The sequence below is a fragment of the Leptidea sinapis genome, chromosome 1 (genome assembly GCF_905404315.1).
Source record: "Leptidea sinapis chromosome 1, ilLepSina1.1, whole genome shotgun sequence".
NCBI lineage: Eukaryota > Metazoa > Arthropoda > Insecta > Lepidoptera > Pieridae > Leptidea > Leptidea sinapis.
The window spans coordinates 9,025,267-9,041,428 of NC_066265.1; the positions used below are offsets into that span (position 1 = coordinate 9,025,267).

The 16,162-nt window shown below is 37.6% G+C and overlaps 1 protein-coding gene across 1 annotated transcript; it reads left to right on the forward strand.

Annotated features, from left to right (window-relative positions):
• Positions 1-1,079: 1,079 nt before the first annotated feature.
• Positions 1,080-14,437, forward strand: LOC126969005 (BRCA1-associated protein). Its single transcript, XM_050814298.1, has 11 exons — positions 1,080-1,313; positions 1,421-1,649; positions 1,739-1,903; positions 3,985-4,160; positions 5,096-5,278; positions 5,945-6,062; positions 8,518-8,609; positions 8,699-8,882; positions 9,867-10,016; positions 10,809-10,914; positions 11,370-14,437. Exons 1-11 carry the CDS (start codon positions 1,238-1,240, stop codon positions 11,550-11,552), a joined length of 1,662 nt encoding a protein of 553 aa, XP_050670255.1. The 5' UTR covers positions 1,080-1,237; the 3' UTR covers positions 11,553-14,437.
• The last annotated feature ends 1,725 nt before the right edge of the window (positions 14,438-16,162 follow it).

Sequence of the window (16,162 nt, forward strand, 5' to 3'; positions counted from 1 at the left end):
ATATTAACTGTAATAAGCGTATGCCGAAAGATTCGTTCTGAAAAGAACATTTTATTGGAACGAAGTTCCTTACGGCAGGCTTGGAGGGGATAAGGATTTTGCTGCGCGACCGAACTGAAAAGAATGTGATAGTAAAACCGTAAGAAAAAATCCGTGGAAAAAAGTGCGTGGAATAAAACCGTTAAATGAGACGTGCGCAGGCGTGACAGTCGCATACACAAGCAAGTAGTGTATATATTATCAATATTATTATATTAATATATGATAACGATTACGTAATTATTAAGTACGTATAAATTTGTGCAAAATAAAATTTCTACTTTTTGAATCTCCAAACGCTCAGTCTCTAAAAATATAACTTACCAGGTTCAAATTGTCTTGTCTGCTATACTTCAATTGGTGTTTTTTAAGAATTTTTTTTACTTTCACTCAACTTTCTTTGACTTTAACTTTTAACTCCCGTTTGCACTAACGTTAGATTTGGCTCATAGATCTTGTGGGAAAATATATATATTAGTAGGCCTTATTTGTTGCCGGTCTTATCTAAATCAATTCTTACATCCAATTTACTCCTAAGGTCCAACCGAGTGACCCCAATATCAGTCAGTGTATTGCAATTGGGCTTAACGAAACATACTAACAGTACTTATTGTAAACAATAGGTTTGACTATAATCGAAATATGTATCATATCATAATTAGTCATCTGTTATTTGATAATTTTACAGTTATCCTTTATGTCAGTATCAATAAAAGACTTGGCTTCGGCCTTTCATGCGAACCTATATGTATATGAAGAAAATTAAACATGAAGAACACGAAATACTACTTTTATGTGAAATTGTACTATTTATGTTTGAAGATGAAGATGATATAAAGACTTAGCTTGACTTTGAACAAGCTGTGTAAAATGAAGACTGAAGAATAGAAAAATAAAAATAAGACTTGGCTGTATGGGCTTTTGACCCCTTTGCCTGTCCAGATGGACGAACAGAACCAAAAAAAAAAAACCTTTAGGTCAGTTGCTGTCAGTTAGGTGTCAATTGTCATTATCAGCGATCAGTAAAGTCATGAAGTCACTAGTCACCTAATCAAGTAATGAGACAATTACAATAATAAAAACACAATACAATATTTTGAATTTTGTTCATAAAATTATTGTTGCTATTTGCTATGTTATGAAAATTATTGAGAAAAATTTCATCCACTTATTTTAAATCTATAAATACAGACTTTAAATGTCTGTTTCGTTGTGCGTACTGCGAGTTGAAGTTGACGAAGATATTGGAGATATGGGTGATAGTTCAGACTTTGGTAGGTACCCTAAGATTTAATTTAGTAAATAGTAATATAATTAAATAAGTTCGTTGTGATACAATTGCGAACAATTTACAATAAATTTCTTAATTATTTATGTGTAGAATCTTCTAAAGAGCAGAAAAAAAGGGACCGTGGAGCTCGGGAATCTAAAACAATAACCGTGGAAACATATGCCAGCATTCTCTCTGGTCCTAACTCGGTGACAGGGCTATTGCCTACTAGCTCTCGTCAATCTCCAACTGAAGTCAATGATGATGACACAATAAGTTTCTTCTGTGGTAACCCATTAGTGGAAGTGACAAAAGGTGTCCTTCATTTGTATAAAGATAAGTAAGTGATGTATTATGGTAGTTTACAAAATCTTTTACATGAAAATATAATTCTTAATTTGAATATGTCTATTAATCCTTATATTGCAGTGAATTAAAAGACACAGAGGAAGCAAAGACATTGTGCTTGTTATCAGTGCCAGGAGCTCTGGGTGCACCTGATCTATTAGCATTTGCAGCGGCCTGTCAGCAGGATATTGCACATGTTAGAGTACTACGAGATGGTTCACCAGATCATTATATGGCATTACTTACGTGAGAGTTATTTTATTATATACATTCATAACTATCTGCATACTAATATAATATATAATAATACATAATATTGACACACTTATTACACAAATTATCTTGCCTCAAGATAAGCATATATAGTCTGTGTTATGGGTTACAAGACAATGATATATTTAATACAATATACTTACTTAAACATACATAAATTTATATAAACATACATATAAACATACATAAATACCTTTAAACATCCATGACTCGGAAACAAACATCCATATTCATCATATAAATGCTTGCACCTACCGGGATTCGAACCCGGGACCTCTAGCATAGTAGGTATTATATGAATTAATAAACTTGCTTACTTATCTCATTCCAATATATAGCATGGATAGCATATGCATGGCTTATTATGTATATCATACACTATGTTTCTTAATTGAAGATTCCTGAAGTACTTTATAAAAATTCCAGTCTTAATATGTTAGAACAACATGTGGTCAGTATTTTGAAGATAATGTTAAAAATAACTAATCTCATAATAAAGACCGATATTACCAACCAAGCCTTCTTCTCAATCTGGTGAGCTGTGTCTCATTGAGTATTTGGTAAATAAAAAATGTGTGTGTATTAATGTAACACATGTGAGGAGTTAAACTTCTTTGTTGTAAGAATAAATTTAAAAGTAGCAAAAATATAAAATTGATACATATTTATTTTATTATTAAACATTTTATTACATTAAAAATAAATCCAAATAATTATAACAATCACTGAAATAGTATACACACATAAAAGTGTATAAAGTAATCAAATAAAAAGATTACTTGCCACCAATTAACCTCAAACTGTAAATACATTTAAAATTAAAAATATAAATTAGATAGACCACTTTATTATAAACATTCATAATGCATTATCATTCACATCCATATATAATTAATAAATCAAATAAATCCGACACATGCATGTCATATTTACATATGATTTAATTATGTATCCCTGTTAATACAAATAGTGTTCCCAAAAGCGCCAAAAGAAGTATAAGTTCAAATTATACATCTGAAAATTTAAAACAACATCTGTGTGCAAGTTTTTAAGAAATAAGTAATCATTTAAATTTTACATTGTTACCCAACTTCAAAAAAGAAGGAGGTTCTCAATTCGTCGGTATTTTTTTTATGTTTGTTACCACAAAAGGTTCGACTAGTGAATTGATTTTGATAATTCTTTTTTTAATTGAAAGCTGGTGCTTCCCGAGTGGTCCCATTGTAATTTGGTCCATATCTGACAATGCAATCCATGAGAAAACCATAAAAGTCTTAAATTTTGCTATACGTGCGTATAGCAAAGTGGATGATAAATTTACGAATAACTCAATATTGCGCCAACCGATTTCGCTGATTCTTTCTTTTAATTTTTTTATTGGAAAGCATATACTTCAAAGATAGTTTGGTGAGAGTTTGGTTAGGTTCTGATTACGGAATCCATAACAAAGTAATGGAACACTGTCTGTAATCAAATTGCAAAGTAATTACGGTCATTACTGTATAGAAAAATTTAGTATATTTTCACATGTTTAGACAAGATGTTAGTTAGTGTACTTCAAATTCACTATAAATCATAAAATAAAAAAAAAATTACCAAAAAATAAACCGCCTTCAAAAACACTATTTCAAAACAATAGATATAATGTGCTCTAAAAAGTATAAAAATAATTGCGTGGTTTTATACAATCTAATTAATTAATCTTATTCTAGTTACAATTATTGTAATTTTTGGAGTCGGTGGCCTTAAAATAATTGTTATAAATACCAGTAATTTATTGTCTATTACAAGCTTAGAATTTCGTTCCATTAGCCAGTAGTGACTGCATTATTTTATTTTCAACTCATCCCTCTTTTCTTTGCTGTGCTACTTCCATGTAAGACACCTGTCTTAATGGAGTCCGAGGTTCTTAAGTGTTTCATGTATTGGCAGTTCTTTGTCTCCCAGTTTCACTGGAGGGTAGGTTTCTCTCCTTAGCCTGAAAGTCACATGTGTAGACTTGGATACACTAATCTTTAAATAATTGTGAAACATTATTTTTCAACAACTTCCAGTTTCCGTACTAGTGCAGCTGCTCATGAATTCCACTCAGCATTCAATGGAGTACCATACAGTAGTCTGGAGCCGGCAGCTGTTTGCTATACAGCCTGGGTGTCTCGGGTGGAGTTCTCCAGGGATGGGGCTCCACCTCCATCACACACAGAACTGCCTACTTGCCCTGTTTGTTTAGGTATGTTTAGTGATAAGTATTATTGTAACTTACAATAAAAATTGAAGGATTTTTTACTGTTAAATTTCATAATAGTATTAGTATTAAATAAACTTTTTTGATTCACTGACACCAATTCTACTATTTTTGAAATTATATACTGTCTGTTTTTTTTTAATTCAAGAATGATATTTTTTCGGCACTTTCGAACATTATTTGGTCGCGATAGTACTATACCCAAAATCATTCTAGCAATGTGTGTTTATAATCTCTGGTCAGACGACAAATTACTGTTTCAGCGCTGTAGCGAACTTGAGCTTAAATTTTTGGCAAAACGGAGATTGGCATTACTTTACATAGCTTCGCAATACCTTTGTAATGGCTTTTTCTAGAAAGATGGGAATCACATACTTAATACGTGTATACCTAAGTATTATAAACAATATGTAACTATTTGTTTCTAATTAAATAATTAATAATTAATCACTAATTTATGTTTTTAAACTTTTATCATCGCGTAACTTTAACATTGTAATTATTGTAACGGATACTCACGATATATATTTTATTGATTTGATGCCGATATTTCGATCCAATTGCATGAATCGTGTTCGCGGCGGGACTGCGGAGGCGGCGAGAAACACTTGACACTAATAGTACATCAAACTGTCCACATGGCGCCTAGCTCATTTTGGTTTTTGATTCCTTAATTCACGACACACACTACTGACGACGTCCATACTTTCGGATCTTTTTGTTGCATTTGTACTGCAGAAAGAGACCACGGGATTCCATGTTTGTGCTAGCCTAAAATCATGCTCCCTATTAAAATCGTCGTCAGAAATTTGTCGTCTGACCAGAGATTATAAACACACTTGGCTAATCACTAATTAATGTGCAGGAAACCCTAATAAAGTATTGCTTTCGTTTTTGGTATGATGGTATGTTAATGACAGAACGTATGGACGAGAGTGTGGCCGGAGTCCTGAGCGTGCAGTGTGCGCACTCGTTTCACGCAGAGTGCCTGATGGGGTGGCGTGATGCGCGATGCCCCGTGTGTCGGTGTGCACAGACCCCGGAGCCCCGCGAGCGCGCGGTCTGCCTGCAGTGCGAGGCGGAGCACGTCACGCCGGCGACGGGTGAGTACCGGCTACGTGTCAACATGACGCGTTCGTTTTAAGACCCGGTGGTTTAAGATCCACCAAAACGTAGAGGAGATGTATTTTGATAGCCAATCAGATTTCGTTATTTCCACATCTCCTCTCCGCTAAGCCTCTGTGGAATGGGTCAAGCGGAGAAGAGAGGAGATGTCTCATTTTTCTATAGAATTTTGTGCCACGTCAAACGATCAAGCGGTGCGGCAGGGCGGAGATGCGTTGAGAACTTTTGTAACGACATGACGTATTCCTTGCCTTGACTGATATCGAGCTCTCACACCTCACATCTCCGCTTTGGTAGAAATAACCTGACAGCTTCACGGATTATCTTCTTTCGTCTCCTTTCCTCTCCGCTTTGGTGGATACCGGGTCTTACTTAAGTTTTATTTCCCTTGTGTCCATTCTTCCATCTCTACGAGTCCTTCCAGAGATCCCTGCACACCTTAAATTCCGAATAGTCAGTGTAAGAGACTCCATAATAGGTATATAATAGTTGTCATGGGATACCGAATTCTTGGGGTATAAAAAATTGGTACACAAATTCAAGCATTCTTCAAATAATCCCTGAGGGCATCCAGATCTTCTTTTCACCTTCCCTAATTGCCAGACAAATAATGTGATGTCATAAAGAGAGGATTTGTGTGGCAGAAGGTGAGTCGACCGAGGTGCTGAGCGACACTGGGGGTGGCGTGGTTGAGGGGCTGTTGGAGGCAGAGGCTGGCGCGCTGTGGATATGTCTCATCTGTGGACACGTGGGCTGCGGCCGGTAAGCATTCCCACCGACCTCTTCATATGTCTTGTTATTGTAACTCACACCTTATACCCACCATCTGGATGTAGCGGTCCTCCAAAGTGCGGTTTCCAAGGAGCTTCCTTCCACGTTCTACAAAGCTGTGGAATAAACTTCTTTGTGCGGTGTTTTCGGGACTATACGACATGCGGTACCTTCAAAATAGCGCGTACACCTTCCTTAAAGGCCGGCAACGCTGCTGTGATTCCTCTGATGTTGCAAGAGAATGTGGGCGAATGTGACTCGTACGCTCGTTTGTCCTCCTTTTCCATAAAAAAATCTGACGTATTTAGTCGTCATATTTGTGATTCACAACATGGCTTCATTTATTTTTGACACAACCAGCATGGTTTATTATTATTATTAGTCCGTCCGCTTCCACCTATTGTTTTGCACGATGTTATAATAGATAGATTCCATTTGTATATTTATGCGATACACCGAATTGCTCTTCGGTGGTAGAAAATTAAAAAAAATTTTTCATCACCTTTTCTATCGTACGAACTTTAACAGAACTGTGTGCAGAGTTATTGCCGTCTCTTGCTTATATTCTTTTCAACTTCAGCAAGTTCTTATGGTTTTTGTTAGCGACACAGTCGCTGTGTTAAGCGGCCGAATTAAGACGGTCGCGCGGACAAACCGGTTTTGGATGCGATACGGTCGCGTAGCAGATAGCCTCGCGACCGTCACTTTTGATGCGAACGGACTGTCGTGTTAACGTAATATTACCTTTGTCAATTGAACTTCACGAATTAAACTTATTAATTACAGTCTACTTTATAATTGGACGCTAAGATCTCCCTATCATTCAAGACCAGGGCACTGGGCGCCTACCAGTTCTGAAATGTCGACGTTAAAGACAAAGACACCACGGTGGCGCGACTGGTTGCGTCCGTAAGGTACCAATCTAGACACCAGGAGGTCTACTCGCAAAATCGACAATGCTATATTCGAAACGATACGAAAATACTCCGAACTTATCGCACCTGTCCTACTCTAATAAATCTTCGTATTCCATATCGTTTATCGTAACAACATTGTAACCATAGACTAATATTTTGATGTTTTTACGATGTTAGAGTGAATGAATTATGCGCAAACCTTGAAAAACTATATATTGTCTGTGCTTTGTCGCTGTTAAGTGTCAAAAGTCAAACATAGTTTAGGCGCTAAGGACCATGCCAGACTCTGCACCACCAATTTGCATCATTTACACATAATGTAAATATTCAAAAATTATGTAATGAATATAGTATGACCATTCAAAATTGAATAAATAATACAAAACGTGCGGATAATAAAATCTAAAAAAAAGTAACTCGACCCTTCTCGCCGACTTCCTATTGCTCAGGCGGCAATTTGCATTACTTTCTACGCATAAACGATCAACAAAATGACTTAAATTACTTGGTAGTAAAAAATTCTTGTTGAATAGTAAATCACATATAATTATTTTAATAATATTTATTAAGTATGTATTTTGTTGGCTAATATATCTATACAACTTGAAACAATAATAGCACCGACAGCCTAGAAGGTGTCGTTGAGATTATTGTAAAAGTGACGTTTGATGATTTGTCAAATTCGAATATGCGGCTCTGACGTTTTCAACTTAGAGTAGGGTTAGGACCGATAATCGATCGACGATATCGAAAAATGTTTCGTTCGTTTAATCATCGTTTCGACATTGAATACGATGTAACTAAGAGTAGGTTTCGACACGACTAATGTCACAATACATCGAATATCGATTTTAGGAGTAGGCGCCCAGAGTCGTGACACGTCCGAACTGGTCACGCTACCAAATTGATTGCGCAACCAAACACACACCAGGTGAGTAACTCCCTTTAGGCATGTACTCGTATGTATTTTGTTGGTAGCGGCGACTGGTCGCGCCACCGTGGTGTCCCGATGCAATTTAGCCTTAAGTAATACGTGGAATAATAACATAGGCACATAAGTGAATTATCTAGACCCTGTCATAACCATAATGTTAACACAAGGAACAGACATAAACTTAAAATGCCTACTACTCGGCTAAGTCGAGTTAGTAAGTCTTTTGTGGGGCTTTATGTTTTTACAACATGATCCGGGAAAATATTCAAGACAAATGTATTACGAAATTCAATAGAATTGTTAAAAAACGTTTGTGTGGTAAAGGTTACTATAACATAAATGACTTATAAAAGGATACCACAGATTGGGAATGGAGCCACCGCCTTCAGGCTATTAAGTAATAAGTTTAATTGTACGATCTTACTTTGTATCCATATTTTTTAATGAAAAAAATAAATCCGCTGAGTTTCTTGCGCCCGTTCTTCTCAGGTCTGAGGCATACTTTACCAATGGGTGGTAGTTTTTGACTTTCAATAAGTGATATCACATCCTATTTTGAATAAAAATATTTGAACCAGAATTTGAATGTTCGTAGATATGAGAAAGGTCACGCAGCGGCGCACTTCCTCCAGTCCAACCACACATACGCCTTGCAGCTGGGCTCCAACAGAGTGTGGGACTACGCAGGTCGGTATTGTTATTCTAACTCACAGATTTACGAATTCCACAACTTTCCGTGCATGAAATATAGGCATTTTTTTTCTATTTTATTTCAGGTGATAACTTCGTGCATAGGCTGGTGCAGAATAAAGCGGACGGTAAGCTGGTGGCGTCGGAGGCAGGTGGGGCGGGCACTGGTGGTGGTGAGGGGGAAGGGACTGCCGACAAGCTGGAGCTGACATACCTGTTGACGCATCATCTTGACAGTCAGCGCTCGCATTACGAGGACAAGCTTGCCAAGTGAGTGGGGATTGTTGTGAAGTGCGAGGTGCGGGGTTAGATGTGTTAGGCCAGCGAGAGGAGATAAAGAATGTAAACAAACGGCCGGTTACTGAGTTACATTGCGATAGCGCGCAATTATTATCACTAATGGCGTCGGTTATTCGACGATAACTATCGTTGCGTGTTTCGTGGTACAGGAAAGCAATCAGTACGACAGTTGTCAACATTTGGTCCGCCATTTTGTAAACTTGTTAATTCCTGTTTGGATTGTTCGAAGGGATACGTATTTTATTAACCGACTTCAAAGAGGAGAAGGTTATCAATTCGATCGGTATTTTTTTTTTATGTATGTACACCGATTACTCTAAGATTTATGTTCCGATTTACGTTATTCTTCTTTTGTTTGATGCGAAATAGATGCCATTTGGTTCCATAAAAATTTTACATAGTTTGGCACAGTAGATTTTATTTTATGAACATTTATATGAAAATTTTCGTCTACGTGGATGATATAATTGTTTTCTGTGTACGGCTTTTTTTTGGAGTTTTAATTCAGGTTGATTATATATTATTATTAACAAAAATAAACTACATTGAAAAAAACTTAAAACCTATCAATATGTAACACATACAAATAACAGTATTTTATTCATATTAAAGCTAAAGGTTTGCATAAGAGGTGTATTAAATTAAATTTTTAGTTATTTGATACTTTTCAGTTTTTTAAGGCGGTTTTTTTAAACGTAGTTTATTTTTTCGTTTCATTATTTACTTCGTTTTTTGGTTATTATTTATTCGGTACTGTTAGTTTTTCTGTTTTGAGTAGTTGTTGATTTTAATTATAGTATCACAGCTTGGCAGCTCTAGACAACCTTAGAAATATATCGATTCTTTTCAGTATTCAAAGATATCGATGTTTTGGAACCCCTGAAACTTTGTTTACATTATTTACCACGTCTCGTTGGCCTTAGTATATATATATAACTATAACATGTGGCGCAGGCTGCAGGCGGACAGCGAGCGCGAACGCGGGGAATTGGTGGAGCGCGCCGAGCGGGCTGAGCGGGAGCAGGCTGCGCTAGCTGAGCGAGCGACTGCGCTCGCTGCCGAGAACCGCTCGCTGCAGGCCAAGATGGCCCATCTCACCGAGAAGTGAGTACTGTTTGCATCTTTTGTTACAAAACGATTATTATTATACCCATATTAAAATAAGAGAACTTATGTTTAAAGTAAACCGCCGTTTATTTTAATCATGTTTTTTCTTGTCTATGGAAATATTGCTCTTACTTGAGTTGTAAAGTGGTTTGAGGCACTTTGAGCAAAATTCACTTGGAAGTGTTCCTCAGGGGTCCCTGCTTGGCTCTGTTGTTCTCATTTTTCTTATTATATGTCCATGCTTAAACGTATGTATCGAACGCCTCCAAAAAACTGTGCTTTAATAATGATATAAAAATCTACTTTTCGAATGCAAAATTATCACAGCTCAGACCTAAACTAATCCTTATGTGGTGTAATATACCTTCAAGCGAATCTCATAATAATTAAATAGAGTAGCAATACAATACGAGACCTTGGTGTGTTACTTTATGCAAAGCAATTATTCGATCAACATATTGACTCAACTCAACAAGCCTCAAAAACCCTTGACTTTATCCTCCCGTTATTTCTTTCTCCCGCTTAAGGCTAGAATTACTATGGATGCGAGTTCTGACGAGTTCTGACGGATTCGTCAGAAGAAACAAACGCCTGGTATCCAATGACAGTGTTTACACTGGCAACGCTCGAGCGGTTCTGACGACGTCGTGCATGTTCTGACGCGTTCGTCGCCAGTGTAAACACTGTCATTGGATACCAGGCGTTTGTTTCTTCTGACGAATCCGTCAGAACTCGTCAGAACTCGCATCCATAGTAACCCTAGCCTAACGCAGTGTTTTCGTGTGGCAGAGTGTCTCGGCTGACGCGCTCACTGGCAGAGGAGCGCGGACTGGGCGCGGCTCTGGCCGAGAGCCAGGCGCTGGCCCGCGAACGATACGACGCGCAGGTGGCCGAGGTGAGTGTGGTCTGTGGCTACAGTTGTAGTGGTCGTGAGTGTCATGGAATAAGGTATAGTACATGTAGTGGGTACTCTTGCCAGAAACAAGAGAAAAAGAGTGTCTGGCCAGGCGAATGAGAGAGATGGAAGACATTTTGCTGGCTTTTGTTCGCTCCACGTGGTATGTGTAAGACCACGAAAATCAGCTCACACTCAAATCTACACCTGCAATGGAAATAATTTGTCCATGTGCTTTTTATGGTTGCTACTTATAGGCTCATGAAAACTATACAGGTTTAATAATAAATGAGTAATTATTAGAAACGAGATAATTGGAGGTATAAAAACACTAAAGTGCTGGAACATGTCAAGTATATCTGTTCCTTTTGCTCTAAAATGTGCTGGAAGTAGACTTGGGGTTTAGGTGAAATTTGGACTTTTTATCGATAGTCGACATTTGTTTGTTCTTCCAGGTAGCCGAGCTCAGAGAGCAGCTTCGCGACGTGATGTTCTTCGTGGAGGCGCGAGGGGCCCTCGCCTCCTCCCAAGCCGCCTCCGCCGACGAGATCCGCGACGCCAGTGTGTCGCTTCCCGCGCCCAGCTCGCACGAGCCTCCGCATGCCGCGACCCGTCAGCGACGCAGGCGCAAGCACTAGGCAGTCCCCTCCGAAGCGTTCAAACAGACCTTCACATAGATTCTATAAGTACTTACGGATTTTTGGAAAGGTCGTATTTTTCAAATCTTAACAATTTAGAATAGAATAGATAACACTAGATAGATTATTAGCAATAAAAAACTCTCACACAAAAACACAACAATCTACAATATTATACTAAATTAAATGAGGTAACAAATATTTAAAATTTATTGAAGGAGGCGGCGTTACTATTGTGGAAATCCATAATTTTACAAATGATTTGTGTTTTCTTTAGTGTTAATTCCGCCAATATTTGTCTTTAAACAATTCGACACGTGTTTCACCTCTACACGAGGCATCATCAGGACGTGTTGTCTCGCGAGTATCTGAAAAAGTCTCAGATAGTGCCAGAATTAACACTAAAGAAAACTCAAATCATTTGTTTAAAAAATATTATAAAAATTTAAAATAACTGTATGCGCGTGATTCTCTGCTAAAATGAGCTGACTCAGTATATTGTTGGTCAGTGAAGAAGACACCAAGACAAAACTGGTTTTCAGCAGCCCATCGTGAGATTTGGAGTAAACAGTTTTAGTCTTCCTCTTGTAATTAATTTGTGTAAGTATATAAGGGAGTGACTGAAAATTATATTTTGTTGATACCGGCGTATTTTTTTTAAATTTATAGTGTTATAAAATAAAAATAAATAAATAATTGTAATAATAATAAATATTAAACCATTGTAATATAATCTGTACGTAACTGTATATAATTAATTAAGTTGGCATTAGGTTCTATAAATGAGATACCAGGTAACACTAAAAATGTTTCGAAAATGAAAAACGGCTTAATGTAGAAAGTGGCCAATACTTTTGTTTTTCGAAGTAATCTCCGTTCCTCTCTACACATCGTCGCATTCGATGGAACCACTGAGAATAGCAGTGGGCCCATTCTTAATAAGGGGTCTCTTCTATGGCATTTTCGTACGCTTTAACCGCATCTTCAGGCTTGTAAAGCGAATACGACGAATTTTATCTTTGGTTCTTGGGAATAAATCAAAGTAGCAGGGCGCCAGGTCAGGACTGTATGGCAGATGACTCATTATCTCGACACCTGCCATAGTCAAATTGTGGGCGATTGACTAAAACGTCCACAAATTCTTTATAAATATATAATTAGATGGTTTACAACTTGTTAATGTCTTTACAAAAGGTTATATTTTAGTAGAAAGGTACGTGCGCCTTGCGCCAGAATTCTGTCGTAATGGGCCGTAGTTGTGCACGATAGGTGTCCGTATTGCGCTGTCTCGCTCCGTCTTCACGTCATTGACAACGGCGCGATGTTCAAGCCTGAATATCCATATTCAACAGTCCGTTTTGCGGAGTGCGCTGAAGCATTGTCGTGGTGAAGGAGGATCCTGCTTCGAGGGCGCTGCTGTCGAATTTTTTCCAAGACAAAAGGCAAACAGCGATTGACATACCAGTCTGCAATAACTGTCCTTCCATCTTCTAGCACAACTGTCGCGAAATGACCTTTCCGACTAAAGAATGAGGCAATCATCTATTTTCCTTGACTTTTTCCTTTCTTTACCTTACTTGGCCGATCCTCGAAAGGAAACACCCACTGAGCTGATTGTCTTTTGGTTTCGGGTTCGTAGCAATATATCCAGCTTTCATCACCTGTGATGATGTCAAATACAGCATTTGAGTCCCCGCCGTTGAACGTATCTAACATCTGTCGACACCAGTCCATGCGAAGGTGTTTCTGGTCGTCGGTTAAAGCATGGGGAATCCATCTGGTACAAAGCTTCCTGACGCCTAAATGTTCGTGTAATATTTTTTGAACTTTACTCATAGCATTGCCTAGGCTTGCCCATATCTGCTGATAGGTCACTCTCTTATCTTCCTCTACCATGGCACGAGATGGGGCTTCATTAAGAAATGCTAGTCGCAGCCTATCATAGCTTTGTTGTTGAGTAAGCCCACAACGAAAGTCATAATAAATCACGGGCCGAAAATTTTCTCGCGTTAGGTTCATTTTCACGTGTAACAAGAGTTTTAGATTTGCCGCCAATTCACAAACACAAATGACAAAATATGAATGCACTACATTAGGTTACCAAGGAGTTCTAAAATTGAAATTCAAAAAAAGTTTTCTTTAGTAATGTTTCTAACTGGCCAGTTCTAAATATTTTCAGTGTTACCCACGTATTAATATATTGGTAATTATTAAATACACATAATAAAAATACAAAATTGTGTTAATTTGTAAGATACATTGCACATCAAGGATAATTATTATGTAATGAATATAAAATAGCTTTTTTATATATCAATCTGAAATTTTGAATATGTTTTAAGTGTCGAATTGGTGGCGGTCAATACCAAGATTCGAAGAGTCTCGGGTTCGAGTCCCGCATTGTTCATAAATTTTGGTTACAAATTTAATTTGTATAATTAATACCAAATGAGAGATGTAACTTTGAAACAAATTGTTTAGATTTGAAAGCGCGACATCTCAAGTCAATTTCCTAATATGCAATTATTGGGGTTGTGCAGGTTATCAACTGTAAAGTAGATCCTGTAGATGGAGCCACAGCTTGAAGGTCGTATTTGTTTTTTTTCCTACTTTACTCCAATAAATGACGTGGTGGAGCTTTTAAACACTCTTCTAATATTTAATTACAATATTCTTTCAAATATTCGTTCGTAGCAGTTATGTCTCGTATTTTAAGTATTTATTTAGTTCTATGCCAATTCATTTAACTAGTCTGAACTTTATCCTCAATCTCGAGACTGGAGTGTACTGTAATAATAATATTATGTAACTGTGATACTATTTTATTATATCATAATAGGTTAATGGCATTCGTCTTAAGCAAATATTAAAGTTTTATATTGATATCGTTGTGTTCTTCATTGACATACCCGTATGATGTGTATATTTGAAATTTTAATCAATATCATTTCCGTTTGGCACATGGTAATACCAGTATCAAAATATTTAATATTAATAATAAATAAAGGAAGTATAAATGATAATGCATCTGACTGCAGGGAGTGTCGGAGTCCACACCGCTATAGCCGCTGCCTTTGTAGCGCCATTTTAACATTTTAAGGCGACACTAAATGCCAGCGACCTTGAGCGATATGAGTTCACAGCTGCCGGCCCGCCATCTATGTAACAAAGCCAATATTTTCAAAATTCTTGCGTGGAAAATAGTTTATATGCTTACAATCCTCGTTATTCACTACTAATCTGAATAAATGAACCTACACAAAAAAGTACAAGCTATAAGAATAACTTTTCTGAGAGAAGTACCAAAAAATGCGTCACGCCATGCCAAAAAACTTGTTTAACTTCAAAGAAAAGTGGTAGTTCAAATAGGCTCGGCAGTGTTAACTATAACCAGCAAGCATTAGCAACCTACAAATAAGACTTAAGGATATGGGTAACAGGATTAAATAGTGTTCATAGCTCGAAATACTATACTTTCACCACAAAACTTGTCTAAAAACATCATGTTTGCGTGTTTTCTGCTTACTCTTCGCCTTAAATACCTGAGTTGTTGTGACGTTAGAGACGATGGTACTGGTTGCAGTTGGTTGTTGCGACCCAATTGTTAATCTACAAACTTAATGCCATCATTTAAGTTTATCGCTTTGGTGTGCTTATGATGGGATGGCGGAATTCGGAGGCAGGATCCGATCAAACAGGTCTTCGGAACACTCCCCGTGTTAAAGCGAAAAACGACGCAATCGCCCGAGACCCAGCATTTCAATAGTAGGCTTGCGGAGAGTGTTGTCGAAGTACGACAAATGAGGTTTTTCAGTGGCTAACGCGCAATCTTCCGTCTTCTGGAGCTTAAATTGATATTTTACGATAATCTCAAGAGAGGACTCGATTGAAGAAGTTTCTTGAAGCACTGGTCACCGATTTCCCGAACGAGACCTGCATGGCCCGTGTATACCTCATTTCTATACTGTTATCTGCATGCAATGCATGTTGCAGTACTGCCATCTGCGCAGAACAGTTTAAAGAGATTAGAAGGGCCTTGTAGGCGTGGCAGCGACGGAACATATTTCAACGAAATTAGCTTGACCGGCGGACAGTCGCGTTCTTATTGTGATAACGCGTTGAAAAAGGAGCCGTGTGTAGTGTAGCCCGTTTCTTTTCATCGGAAAGTCCAAAAACCTTCAAATACAAGAGATATTTGTAATTATTAAATATATCTAAATTTTATATTTTTATTTTATCGCCTTTTTAATTTATGGAAACGGCCAAGTTCCAGACGATTGGACGAAGGCAGTGATTGTCCCAATTTATAAAGGCAGAGGCTCGCAGCAGGAATGTCAAAATTATCGCGGGATCAGCCTTCTTAGTGTTGTTGGAAAAGTGTATGCCAGAATATTGATTGAAAGAGTAATGAATGTGACTAATGACAAGGTATGGGATGTGCAAGCGGGATTTCGGAAGGGAATGGGATGTACGGGTCAAGTCTTTTCCTTACGCTGCATCACTGAAAAATGTCTGGCAAAAAACCAGAAAGTATATTGCGCGTTCATAGACTTGGAAAAGGCATATGATAGGGTGAATAGAAAGGAATTATGGAAGTTTTTATCTATGTA